A 14,145-nucleotide genomic window follows, 5' to 3' on the forward strand; every position below is an offset into this window, starting at 1 on the left:
TATACACTGGGAGAGTGATGGTAACTGACAGAGGCCCTGCTCATAATAGCTCACAGCCGGAGCTATACACTGGGAGAGTGATGGGTAACTGATACAGGCCCTGCTCATACTAGCTCACAGCCGGAGCTATACACTGAGAGAGTGATGGGTAACTGACACAGGCCCTGCTCATACTAGCTCACAGCTGAAGCTATACATTGGGAGAGTGATGGTAACTGACACATGCCCTGCTCATACATGCTCACAGCCAGAGCTATACACTGGGAGAGTGATGGTAACTGACACAGGCCCTGCTCATAATAGCTCACAGCCGGAGCTATACACTGGGAGAGTGATGGGAACTGACACAGGCCCTGCTCATACTAGCTCACAGCCGGAGCTATACACTGAGAGAATGATGAGAACTGACACAGGCCCTGCTCATACTAGCTCACAGCCAGAGTTATACACTGAGAGAATGATGAGAACTGACACAGGCCCTGCTCATACTAGCTCACAGCCAGAGCTATACATTGGGAGAGTGATGGTAACTGACACAGGCCCTGCTCATACATGCTCACAGCCAGAGCTATACACTGGGAGAGTGATGGGTAACTGATACAGGCCCTGCTCATACAAGCTCACAGCCGGAGCTATACACTGGTAGAGTGATGGGAACTGACACAGGCCCTGCTCATACTAGCTCACAGCCGGAGCTATTCACTGAGAGAATGATGAGAACTGACACAGGCCCTGCTCATACTAGCTCACAGCCGAAGCTATACACTGGGAGAGTGATGGGTAACTGACACAGGCCCTGCTCATACTAGCTCACAGCCAGAGCTATACACTGGGAGAGTGATGGTAACTGACACAGGCCCTGCTCATAATAGCTCACAGCCAGAGCTATACACTGGGAGAGTGATGGGTAACTGACACAGGCCCTGCTCATACTAGCTCACAGCCAGAGCTATACACTGGGAGAGTGATGGGTAACTGACACAGGCCCTGCTCATACTAGCTCACAGCCGGAGCTATACACTGGGAGAGTAATGGGTAACTGACACAGGCCCTGCTCATACTAGCTCACAGCCGGAGCTATACACTGGGAGAGTGATGAGAACTGACACAGGCCCTGCTCATACTAGCTCACAGCCAGAGCTATACACTGGGAGAGTGATGGGTAACTGACACAGGCCCTGCTCATACTAGCTCACAGCCAGAGCTATACACTGGGAGAGTGATGGGTAACTGACACAGGCCCTGCTCATACTAGTTCACAGCCGGAGCTATACACTGGGAGAGGGACGGGTAACTGACACAGGCCCTGCTAATATTAGCTCACAGCCAGAGCTATACACTGGGAGAGTGATGGGAACTGACACAGGCCCTGCTCATACTAACTCACAGCCAGAGCTATACACTGAGAGAGTGATGGGTAACTGACACAGGCCCTGCTCATACTAGCTCACAGCCAGAGCTATACACTGGGAGAGTGAAGGGAACTGACACAGGCCATGCTCATACTAGCTCACAGCCGAAGCTATACACTGGGAGAGTGAAGGGAACTGACACAGGCCCTGCTCATACTAGCTCACACCCGGAGCTATACACTGGGAGAGTGATGGGAACTGACACAGGCCCTGCTCATACTAGCTCACAGCCAGAGCTATACACTGGGAGAGTGATGGGTAACTGATACAGGCCCTGCTCATACTAGCTCACAGCCAGAGCTATACACTGGGAGAGTGATGGGTAACTGACAGAGGGCCTGCTCATACTAGCTCACAGCCGGAGCTATTCACTGAGAGAATGATGAGAACTGATACAGGCCCTGCTCATACTAGCTCACAGCCGGAGCTATACACTGGGAGAGTGATGGGTAACTGACACAGGCCCTGCTCATACTAGCTCACAGCCAGAGCTATACACTGGGAGAGTGACGGTAACTGACACAGGCCCTGCTCATAATAGCTCACAGCCAGAGCTATACACTGGGAGAGTGATGAGTAACTGACACAGGCCCTGCTCATACTAGCTCACAGCCAGAGCTATACACTGGGAGAGTGATGGGAACTGACACAGGACCTGCTCATACTAGCTCACAGCCAGAGCTATACACTGGGAGAGTGATGGGAACTGACACAGGCCCTGTTCATACTAGCTCACAGCCAGAGCTATACACTGGGAGAGTGATGGGAACTGACACAGGCCCTGTTCATACTAGCTCACAGCCGGAGCTATACACTGGGAGAGTGATGGGAACTGACACAGGCCCTGCTCATACTAGCTGACAGCCAGAGCTATACACTGGGAGAGTGATGGGAACTGACACAGGCCCTGTTCATACTAGCTCACAGCCGGAGCTATACACTGGGAGAGTGATGGGAACTGACACAGGCCCTGCTCATACTAGCTCACAGCTAAGGGGGGTTAGGGTTAGGTGGGTTAGGTTAGATTAGACAATACTTACCTTACCACGATCGGGATTTACAGCGCTGTCGGGCTTCCGCGCTCTGCTGTTTTGTCGGGCTGCCGCTGCCGGGATTCGAACTCCCGCCATGTGGCAGCCGGGATATCATACCGATTCCGCTCATACTAGCTCACAGCCAGAGTGATCGGTAACTGACATGGAACATGTCGACACCAGAATGTTGACATGCAATTTTTTGCATATTTTAGCATAACCCTTACTTCAACCCTTGCATTCCGTTACTTCAATGATAAAAGTTATATCTGATTTCTACTTCCTAATAATAAATAATAGAAATGTATTAGTACATTATGAGTTAGTAGAAATATGAGCACAGTATGGAAACTACAAATGAGTTAGTGCAGGATGTGTTAGTTATTTGGATGACATTACCTGGGCGTGCTCCATGAAGTCATTAAACCCTCCAAGTAGCGATCCTTTGCCTCCGCGATCTAACAGTTCCCTCCATATTATGGGCGAACGCTTGTGCTTCCATCCATATTTTACACATAAGTCCATCAGCCATTGCTACAAGACCGTCAGACACAAAGTAACTCATTATATTAATATATAACATTATAACATAACATTATTCCATCATTTTCATTAAGGAGATGACATTTTGTATAACAGCCGGAATGACTACCTGTAAGGAGGAATGGGGGACTCAAAGCTTCCTAAACACAAACAGTCTGTAGATCTAGCAGCTGAATCGCCAACATCTGGCGGCCGCCTGCGACTCGCAGACTATATACTGTATACAACAAAGCCTCACATTAGAATAGAATAGGCAGAATGTTACACTACTTAGGGGGGTATCTAATTAGCCACTAACACGAAAAAGGGATTTTTCAACGATTATCCCCGTTTTTTGCTGACGTTTTTTTTCTCCCTATCCTATTTTTTGGACAAAATAATAGAATATTTTGGCCGAAAACACATAGGATCCATGATAAGATTACGGACCTATGTGTTTCCGCCTTTTTGGCAGCGAAAAAACTACATTTTTCGTGGATTATTTTCTCGGGATACATTAGGTCCCGAAAAATAACCCACGATAAGCACCGACATCGAGCGGCACTACGGGCTATTTGGATACCACCTTTAGTGTGGGTGTTGATGTGTCAATGTTTGGACTGGGTACATGTTGACCTGACTTCAGCATTAGACAGCATGATAAAGAATGTGACAGCAGCAGCGTCTCAGCGGTCAGTCGTAGCCGCCGGTTATGAGATGAGGTGGGCGAGTGTAGCTGGGTCACTTTGGGACAGGCCTGGGACCTCCTCGGGCAGTCAGCAGTAATGTACACAGGGCAAAAGGGCATGATACTTAACAAATAAATAGTTCTGAATGTTAGCTACTGGGAATGACACCAGAGGTCCATGAAATGCACAGGGAGGGGATACCTACATATTGCCGACAGTAATGTCGTCGACGGTCAAAATGTCGACAGCATTGTGTTTACAGGATAATGCAGACATAGTTGTATTGTTATTTAAATCATTTTAACCATGTCGGCATTGTAAATTAAACGTGATCATGAAGCATCATGTTTAAATGTATAAAGCAGACACAATGAAAATGCTTTAAATAATATTACAACCATGTTGGCATTTTACAATCGAGTGGTCAATAAACTAACTCCATCCCCACGGAGGGGTTACTGCTGTCAGGCACACTTTTCACCTCTCTAACCACGGTATTAGTACTGTATTTCTGCCCCAGTACAAGTGATCCACCAGGGTTCAGTGCCAATTTTCTGTAATCCCATCCCCCCCCCATGTGCAATCCTCCCCCCCTGTGCAATCCTTCCCCCCTGTGCAATCCTTCTCCCCTGTGCAATCCTCCCCCCCCGTGCAATCCTTCTCCCCTGTGAAATCCTTCTCCCCTGTGAAATCCTCCCCCCCTGTGCAATCCTTCCCCCCTGTGCAATCCTTCCCCCCCTGTGCAATCCTTCCCCCCCTGTGCAATCCTTCCCCCCCTGTGCAATCCTCCCCTCCCTGTGCAATCCTTCCCCCTGTGCAATCCTTCCCCCCCTGTGCAATCCTTCCCCCCCTGTGCAATCCTTCCCCCCCTGTGCAATCCTTCCCCCCCTGTGCAATCCTCCCCCCCCTGTGCAATCCTCCCCCCCTGTGCAATCCTTCCCCCCCTGTGCAATCCCCCCCCTGTGCAATCCTCCCCCCTGTGCAATCTCCCCCCCCCGTGCAATCCTCCCCCCCCGTGCAATCCTCCCCCCCCGTGCAATCCTCCCCCCCTGTCATCTCCCTGCACTGACAGGGCCTCATCAGTCAGAACATGCACCCTTGCAGGTGGCATCGGGGTTCAAGGAAGCACTGGCACACTGCGTCCTCTGGGCAAGGTGGCTCTCCCCGGCAGCTGTCTCTTCCTGCTGCTGAGGAAAGGAGAAAACTATAGAGCAGAGTAGCATCCGGACCTCAGGTCCCCAGGGCATCACTCTACCGCAGATGAAGCAGTAGAGCAGGTCCTGGCACTCTTCCGGCGCTGCACCCTCTTCCTCCACAGTGAGCAAATGTTTCAGGACTACAAGGTTGCCAGCTTCCATTGCCTCCGGAGGTAAAGCTACTGTCTACTCCATTCCCTATGTTATTCTCAACTCCATTCCCTATGTTATTCTCTACTCCATTCCCTATGTTATTCTCAGTCTGTGGCTGCCTTCTTGATTCCAAATCTATTCTCCCATAATGACACTATTCCTGTGATGTGCAGCTCTACCCTCACTCACTGGGCCACATAAATGACCATGGCCTCCAACAAGGACTGGAACAGTACACTCCTTCCCTGACATGCGGCCAGGAACATCCTAATGGTGCATACACACGGGACGATCGTCAACGATGATCGATATCGAACATCCAGCACACCACCAACCCACCAACGATGGCCAACGATAGTAACCTGGTCGATATCGACCAGGTTGGACTGCATGCACGGGCGATGGACGATACCGTTATCGTGCATACGTGCCCGCGCATCGCAGGACGTTGGGCACCGAAAAATGAACGATAACGATATGATCGTCATCGTTCTTATCGTCCATTTTAATCGTACCGTGTGTACTCACCATAATGCTGTGACTGGCTACAGATTCTTCTAACGGCTCTGCTGATACAGGTCCTGATCACAGTCTCACACACCTACAAGATGAACTAACTTACCCTGAAAACACATTTCAAATATAAAGTATTAAGGCTGCAATTACTGAGCATTAATAGTGTCATACCTCCCAATCATCGGGATGTTTGGCGATTTTATGCACTCTGAAGTTTGGAAGGTTTTTCTGAAGATAGTCGGCGAGAAGTTCTGCTTTGGCATAGTACGGGCAATTTGTCTTTCCTGTGAGAAAATGGGAAATTCATTTGGATGAACTCTGTAATGTTCTAATCGTCATATGTAACAATTGTGGCTTGTGTCAAATGCAGGGAAAAAGCGCAGGAGAGAAGCTGAGTAGAGCAGATGACCCACAGGAAGCCCCTATATAGGGCACAGGCCGGGGACGGTCACTCTGCACACAGGCAGCCTCTCCCAAAGCTGCACAGACCTGTACTGCAATCACACACCAGGAGAGTAAGTACAGACTCTCAGGTTTTGGTGCAGAGCTATTATGATTTGTAAAACAGAACATTTCATCCAGCGATTACAATATGTACTGCAGGGGTTGTGTACCAGCAAAATAATTACATGTAGAAAGAATGTGATTAGAATGAAAATAAATTTGACATAAAAACAAGGCACCCCTGCATTGCTGGGTTATACAATCTGTGATCAGTTATTGCACTTTGGGTCTGATTCAGTGCCGGACGCTATTTGTGCTCGCTTGTTCAGGAAATAGGGGTGGCTATTTAAATAAACTGTTCGCTCTTTGTGGTCTGTTCACGCCTCTATGTCTGAACCAGCGAACAAAACTTGCGGTCGTTTTTTGAAAAAATATGCCCCCTGGCCGCTCGCATCCTACGTCATGTCCGCTATTTATTAGATTAATCGAGTACATCGACCAGCATATGAGCTGCTCGCTATTCTTGTGGTTGGTTTTTGCTACCCCAATTTTGCAAGCAGTTCTGGCTATAAAATAACCCAGTGACGTGGTCAATGACGCTGCTGTATTAATTATGCACACCCTTAAAACGCCCGTTTTGACCTTTAAGCACGCCTGCGTTCGGATCTCCACTCCCCGTTTTCAAGCACCTTCCCCTGTTACCACCCACATACGCCTCATTCTGTCACTCAAATTATCAGGCATTCGCTATTTTGCGAGCACATGAATTTCGACCGCACTGACTGGTTCGCGCATGCGTATAACGATCCGTACGCATGTGCAGTTGGGCAAACATCGCTCGGAGCGAACGAGCGGCTCTGAATCAGGCCCTTTGTTCCTTTGATGAATATATTCAGTAATAATATCCTATCTAAGCGTTAGGGTCTCTGGATCACTGCTGTCCCCTAGGACTCAAATACAATAAGGAAACAATATCTATTCATTACTTATATAAGGGAACCAATCCCCTATGGGACATATCATTCTCATATTGGCAGGGTTATTGCCCCAGCGGTGATGGAACTGCTAGTGTTCATTCTAGCACCCTGCACCTGTCACACATCGTGTAGTTCCTCTTTCCTGCCTGGGGTGTCGCTCACTGCTCTGGTGCTTCTAGCACACTCTGGTCTGTATCTCAGCAGTTTGTTGCATCGGATGAGTGTGCTAGAAACACCAGAGCAGAGAGTGACACCCCAGGCAGGAAAGAGGAACTGCACGGGGTATAAAGATCACTGGCAACAGTTGTTTTTACCTTGAAAAAGTTGTAAAATAACACAAACAGCAGTGAATATTGTCCAATAAAAAGAAAACAAAAAGTTTGCAACCCCCCCAAAACAGGATAAAACAGTACAGAAATGAGTTAGAAATATAATATGGTATACCATATCCACATTTAGAATGTCGACATAATATCAACATCTTCAAAATGTTGACCTTATACATGTGACAGTGAGGATATCGACAATACTATTTTATCCTAACCCTAACCGCAGCCTAACCTTAAAGCCTAACCCTAACTACAACCTATCCCTAACTACAGCCTAACTCTAACCACAGCCTAACCCTAACTACAGCCTAAGCCTAACCGCAGCCTAACCCTAACCCTAACTACAGCCTAACCCTAACCGCAGCCTAATCCTAACTGCAGCCTAACCCTATCTACAGCCTAACCCTAACTGCAGACTAACCCTAACTACAGCCTAACCCTAACCACAGCCTAACCCTAACTGCAGCCTATCCATTACCCTAACCGCAGCCTAACTCTAACCCTAACCGCAGCCTAACCCTAACCGCAGCCTAACCCCAACCCTAAATACAGCCTAACCCTAACCGCAGCCTAACCCTAACTACAGCCTAACTCTAACCGCAGCCTAAACCTAACTGTAGCCCAACCCTAACCCTAACTGCAGCCTAACCATAAACACAGCTTAACCTTAACCGCAGCCTAACCCTAACTGCAGCCCAACCTTAACCCTAACTGTAGCCCAACCCTAACCCTAACTGTAGCCCAACCTTAACCCGAACTGTAGCCCAACCCTAAACGCAGCCTAATCCTAACCGTAGCCCAACCATAAACACATCTTAACCCTAACCGCAGCCTAACCCTAATTGTAGCCCAACCCTAACCGCAGCCTAACCATAATCCTAAACGCAGCCTAACCCTAACCCTAAACGCAGCCTAACCCTAACTGCAGCCTAACCACAACCCTAAATACAGCCTAACCCTAACCGCAGCCTAACCCTAACTACAGCCTAACTCTAACCACAGCCTAAACCTAACTGTAGCCCAACCCTAACCCTAACTGCAGCCTAACCATAAACACAGCTTAACCTTAACCGCAGCCTAACCCTAACTGCAGCCTAACCCTAAACGCAGCCTAACCCTAATCCTAAACGCAGCCTAACCCTAACCCTAAACGCAGCCTAACCCTAATCCTAAATACAACTTAACCCTAACTGCAGCCTAACCCTAACCCTAAACGCAGCTTAAACCTAACTGCAGCCTTAAACTAACTGTAGCCCAACCCTAACCCTAAACGCAGCCTAACTGTAGCCCAACCCTAACCGTAGCCCAACCATAAACACAGCTTAACCCTAACCGCAGCCTAACCCTAATTGTAGCCCAACCCTAACCGCAGCCTAACCATAATCCTAAACGCAGCCTAACCCTAACCCTAAACGCAGCCTAACCCTAATCCTAAATACAATTTAACCCTAACTGCAGCCTAACCCTAACCCTAAAAGCAGCTTAACCCTAACTGTAGCCCAACCCTAACCCTAAACGCAGCCTAACTGTAGCCCAACCCTAATCCTAAACGCAGCCTGACCCCAACTGCAGCCTAACACAAAAAATAGAGCCTTACCCTAATCCTAATTGTAGCCGAATTCTAACTGCAGCCTAACACAAACCGCAGTCTAACACTAAACCTAACCACAGCCTAACCCTGGGCTCGATTCAGATGTAGGCGCTAATGCCATCGCAATGGCGATCCCGTACGCAGCTGCTATGTCAAAATAAACTAATAAATGCAGCAACCTGGAAATGTATTGAGACGCCCAAAAGTGGCATCGCAGAAGCAAGCAACTGCGTACAGATACTCAGCCGCTGTCACAGAGTAATTCTATGGTCACGCAGAATGGCCAAGGGAATGGAGACACTGGCGCCATATTTTATGCATACGGGATGGTATATGAAGGCAGATACACTCCCTGAACACGGCCACCACACATTGCTTTCTTGCCACAGCCTAAACCTAGCCGCAGATTTAGTCTAACCGCAGCCTAACCCTCACCACAGCAAGCCCTGACCACAACCTAACCTTAATTGCAGCCTAACCCTCACCGCAACCTAACGCGAACCACAGGCTAATCTTATTTGCAGTCTAACCCTAATTGCAGTCTAACGCGAACCACAGGCTAATCTTATTTGCAGTCTAACCCTAACTGCAGCCTAACGCGAACCGCAATCACAGTCTAGCCGTAATCGCACCCTAAACCCAACCACAGGCTAACTGGAACCGCAGCCTAAACCAAACCCAGTGGCGTAACAATGGCCCCGCAGACCCCGCGGTGGCTTGGCAGCGCTGGGGGCCATTGCTACGCCAATGCAACTGGGAACGCTGGCCTCTGAAGTGATCACTACAGGGGCACTGCATATGGGCACAGCTATGGGGACACTGGTATATGGGAACAACTACAGGGGCACTGCATATGGGAACAACTACAGGGGCACTGCACATGGGAACAATTACAGGGGGAATGCACATGGGAACAATTACAGGGGGAATGCACATGGGCACAACTACAGGGGGACTGCATATGGGAACAACTGCAGGGGCACTGCATATGGGCACAACTACAGGGGGCAGAGCTACATGGGACACTGCATATGCGCACAACTACAGGAGCACTGCACATGGGAACAACTGCAGGGGCACTGCATATGCGCACAATTACAGGGGGCCCTGCATAAGGGGCACAACTACAGAGGGCATTGCATATGGGAACAACTGCAAGGGCACTGCATATGGGCACAACTACAGGAGCACTGCATATGGGCACAACTACAGGAGGCAGAGCTACATGGGCACTGCACATGGGAACAACTGCAGGGGCACTGCATATGGGCACAATTACAGGGGGCAGAGCTACATGGGGCACTGTATATGGGCACAGCTACAGGAGCACTACACATGGGAACAACTGCAGGGGCACAGCATATGGGAACAACTACAGGGGGCAGAGCTACATGGGGCGCTGCATATGGGCACAACTACACGAGCACTGCACATGGGAACAACTGCAGGGGCACGGCATATGGACACAACTACAGGGGCACTGCATGTGGGCACAACTACAGGGGGCAGAGCTACATGGGGCACTGCATATGGGTACAACTACAGGGGGCACTGCATATGGGCACAACTACAGGGGCACTGCATATGGACACTACAGGGACACTACATATGGACACAACTACAGGGGCACTGCATATGGTTACAACTACAGGTGGCAGAGCTACATGGGGCACAACTACAGGAGCACTGCACATGGGAACAACTGCAGGGGCACGGCATATGGACACTACAGGGACACTGCATATGGACACAACTACAGGGGGCCCTGCATAAGGGGCACAACCACAGGGGCCCTGCATAAGGGGCACAACTACAGAGGGCATTGCATAAGGGGCACAACTACAGGGGGCATTGCATAAGGGGCTCTACTACATGAAGCATTGCATAATGGGCACAACTAAAGTGGGCACTGCATAATGGGCACAACTACAGGGGCACTAGTACAGGGGGCACTGCATAAGGGGCACTAACGATACACGCAGTTTACATGTTATAACCTATGTTCCCAATAATCTGGTTCTACACGGACATAGAAACTGTGCACCCTGTCTTGAGTTGAGGTGACAAACTGGCAGGAGCGGAGAGGAGGGTTGGTAAGGTAGATCTTTCAGGGTGGGATGTAATGGGCATTACTGTGTGACATAATGTGTAAGGGGCATTACTGTGTGGCATAGTGTGCTATTAGGGGTATTAGTGTGGCATCATGTGTTATAAAGGGCATTACTGTGTGGCATTGTGTGTTATAAGGGGCATTATTGTGTGGCATTGTGTGTTATAAGGGGCATTATTGTGTGGCATAATGTGTTGTAAGGGGCATTATGGTGTGGCATAATGTGTAAGTGGCGTTAAGGTGTGGCATAATGTGTAAGAGGCGTTACGGTGTGGGATAATGTGTTAAAGGGGCATTACGGTGTGGCACATTGTGTTATAGGGGCATTACAGTGTGGCATGTGTTATAGGGGCATTACGGTGTGGCATAATGTGTTATAGGTGCATTACAGTGTGGCATGTGTTATAGGGGCATTATGGTGTTGCATAAAGTGTTATAGGGGCATTATGGTGTGGCATAATGTGTTATATTGGCATTACGATGTGGCATAATGTGTTATAAGAGGCACGAGGGGGAGAAACTTTTTTGGCAGTGGGGGGGGAGCAAAATTTATAGTTAAGCCATTGACCTAACCCTAACTGCAGCCTATACCTAATGCTCATATATTATTTGTCAACATTATGAACGTGTCGATATTCTACGTGTGCAATGTGAATGCTGACACGGTGCATGCATTATGGTGCTGAGGAGATCACAGTAGGAGGAAGGAGGAGGAATGCCGCTCCGGGGGCAGCAGCCACCCATCAGTAATTACATTTATTTTCTATCTTCTGATATAAAAATGTAAATGTGTAGCCTTCTACAGAGAGGAGACGTTTCCCATAGCAACCAGTTATCATGTTATAGACTGTCGGTAATAAATGCTATCTGGCAGCTGATTGGTTGCTATGGGAAGCAGTTCTCCCCCATGGAGCCCCACTGCTATATAAGTATCATTATTACTCTGTTACCTGCGAGCACGAACTTCGCCATGACAGGGGGCACAGCACTGCTCAGCATACAGGGGGCACAGCACTGCTCAGGATACTGGGGGCACAGCACTGCTCAGGAGACAGGGGGCACAGCACTGCTCAGGAGACAGGGGGCACAGCGCTGCTCAGGAGACAGGGGGCACAGCGCTGCTCAGGAGACAGGGGGCACAGCGCTGCTCAGCATACAGGGGGCACAGCACTGCTCAGGATACAGGGGCACAGCACTGCTCAGCATACAGGGGGCACAGCACTGCTCAGCATACAGGGGGCACAGCACTGCTCAGGATACAGGGGGCACAGCACTGCTCAGCATACAGGGGGCACAGCACTGCTCAGCATACAGGGGGCACAGCACTGCTCAGCATACAGGGGGCACAGCACTGCTCAGCATACAGGGGGCACAGCACTGCTCAGGATACAGGGGGCACAGCACTGCTCAGCATACAGGGGGCACAGCACTGCTCAGGATACAGGGGGCACAGCACTGCTCAGCATACAGGGGGCACAGCACTGCTCAGGATACAGGGGGCACAGCACTGCTCAGGATACAGGGGGCACAGCACTGCTCAGGATACAGGGGGCACAGCACTGCTCAGGATACAGGGGGCACAGCACTGCTCAGGAGACAGGGGGCACAGCACTGCTCAGCATACAGGGGGCACAGCACTGCTCAGGATATAGGGGCACAGCGCTGCTCAGCATACAGGGGGCACAGCACTGCTCAGCATACAGGGGGCACAGCACTGCTCAGGATACAGGAGCCTGCTGTTGCCTGGCAACGCCACACACAGCAGCGGGGGCGGGGCAGGCCGTGACGTCATCTCTCCGCGACGGCCTGTGCGTAGTGCATCTGCTGCCAGTGACTCTGCCGCTACCGATCAGAAACTACCGGGAGAGCTCGGGGCTGCAGCGCCGTTACATCACGGTATATCACCTCCATGAAGGGCACATGCAGCGTGCCGCCATTTTACGTTTTTTGACCATCGTGAGGCGCCGTAGCCATGGGGCGTAACTTAGTGACGTCACATCATGGCGGCCTCCTGGTGAGAGGCGTGAGGCGCTGTCACTGTATCGGCTGAAGGTGAGTGTGGGAGATATGTAGCCGGAGCCTGGGAATCTGATATAAGTACATGCCGGGCAATTGTGTATGCGGGGGGCTGCTGGGTAATGCTGTGTGTGTGTGTGTGTGTGTGTGTGTGTGTGTGTGTGTGTGTGTGTGTGTGTGTGTGTGTATGTATATGGGGGGCTGCTGGGTAATGCTGTGTGTGTGTGTGTGTGTGTATGTATGTGTATATATATGTGTGTATATATATATATATGGGGCTGCTGGGTAATGCTGTGTGTGTGTGTGTATGTATGTATGTGTATATATATGTGTGTATATATATATATATGGGGCTGCTGGGTAATGCTGTGTGTGTGTATATGGGGGGCTGCTGGGTAATGCTGTGTGTGTGTGTATATGGGGGGCTGCTGGGTAATGCTGTGTGTGTGTATATGGGGGGCTGCTGGGTAATGCTGTGTGTGTGTATATGGGGGCTGCTGGGTAATGCTGTGTGTGTGTATATGGGGGGCTGCTGGGTAATGCTGTGTGTGTGTGTATATGGGGGCTGCTGGGTAATGCTGTGTGTGTGTATATGGGGGCTGCTGGGTAATGCTGTGTGTGTGTATATGGGGGCTGCTGGGTAATGCTGTGTGTGTGTATATGGGGGCTGCTGGGTAATGCTGTGTGTGTGTATATGGGGGCTGCTGGGTAATGCTGTGTGTGTGTATATGGGGGGCTGCTGGGTAATGCTGTGTGTGTGTATATGGGGGGCTGCTGGGTAATGCTGTGTGTGTGTATATGGGGGGCTGCTGGGTAATGCTGTGTGTGTGTATATGGGGGGCTGCTGGGTAATGCTGTGTGTGTGTATATGGGGGGCTGCTGGGTAATGCTGTGTGTGTGTGTGTATATGGGGGCTGCTGGGTAATGCTGTGTGTGTGTGTATATGGGGGCTGCTGGGTAATGCTGTGTGTGTGTGTATATGGGGGCTGCTGGGTAATGCTGTGTGTGTGTATATGGGGGGCTGCTGGGTAATGCTGTGTGTGTGTGTGTGTGTGTGTGTGTGTGTATGTATGTATGTGTATATATATGTGTGTATATATATATATATGGGGCTGCTGGGTAATGCTGTGTGTGTGTATATGGGGGGCTGCTGGGT

General features: G+C 49.9%; 2 protein-coding genes across 2 annotated transcripts in view; one reads left to right on the plus strand and one right to left on the minus strand.

The window, feature by feature from the left end:
• Positions 1-12,914, minus strand: part of MDH1B (malate dehydrogenase 1B) — a 96,955-nt gene extending 84,041 nt beyond the window's left edge. Inside the window, exons 1-3 of the mRNA XM_088457208.1 lie at positions 11,924-12,914; positions 5,694-5,806; positions 2,846-2,980 (exon numbers count right to left, since the gene is read on the minus strand). Coding sequence (XP_088313334.1) covers positions 2,846-2,980; positions 5,694-5,806; positions 11,924-11,972 — 297 coding nt within the window. The 5' untranslated portion in view covers positions 11,973-12,914. The remainder of the gene's footprint in view (positions 1-2,845; positions 2,981-5,693; positions 5,807-11,923) is intronic.
• Positions 12,784-14,145, plus strand: part of FASTKD2 (FASTK mitochondrial RNA regulator 2) — a 50,169-nt gene continuing 48,807 nt past the window's right edge. The window contains exon 1 of the mRNA XM_088457207.1: positions 12,784-13,025. The gene's annotated coding sequence lies outside the window, so the exon portion shown is untranslated. The remainder of the gene's footprint in view (positions 13,026-14,145) is intronic.

This window comes from Taudactylus pleione, unplaced genomic scaffold (genome assembly GCF_031769625.1).
Source record: "Taudactylus pleione unplaced genomic scaffold, aTauple2 ptg000746l, whole genome shotgun sequence".
NCBI classification, from domain to species: domain Eukaryota; kingdom Metazoa; phylum Chordata; class Amphibia; order Anura; family Myobatrachidae; genus Taudactylus; species Taudactylus pleione.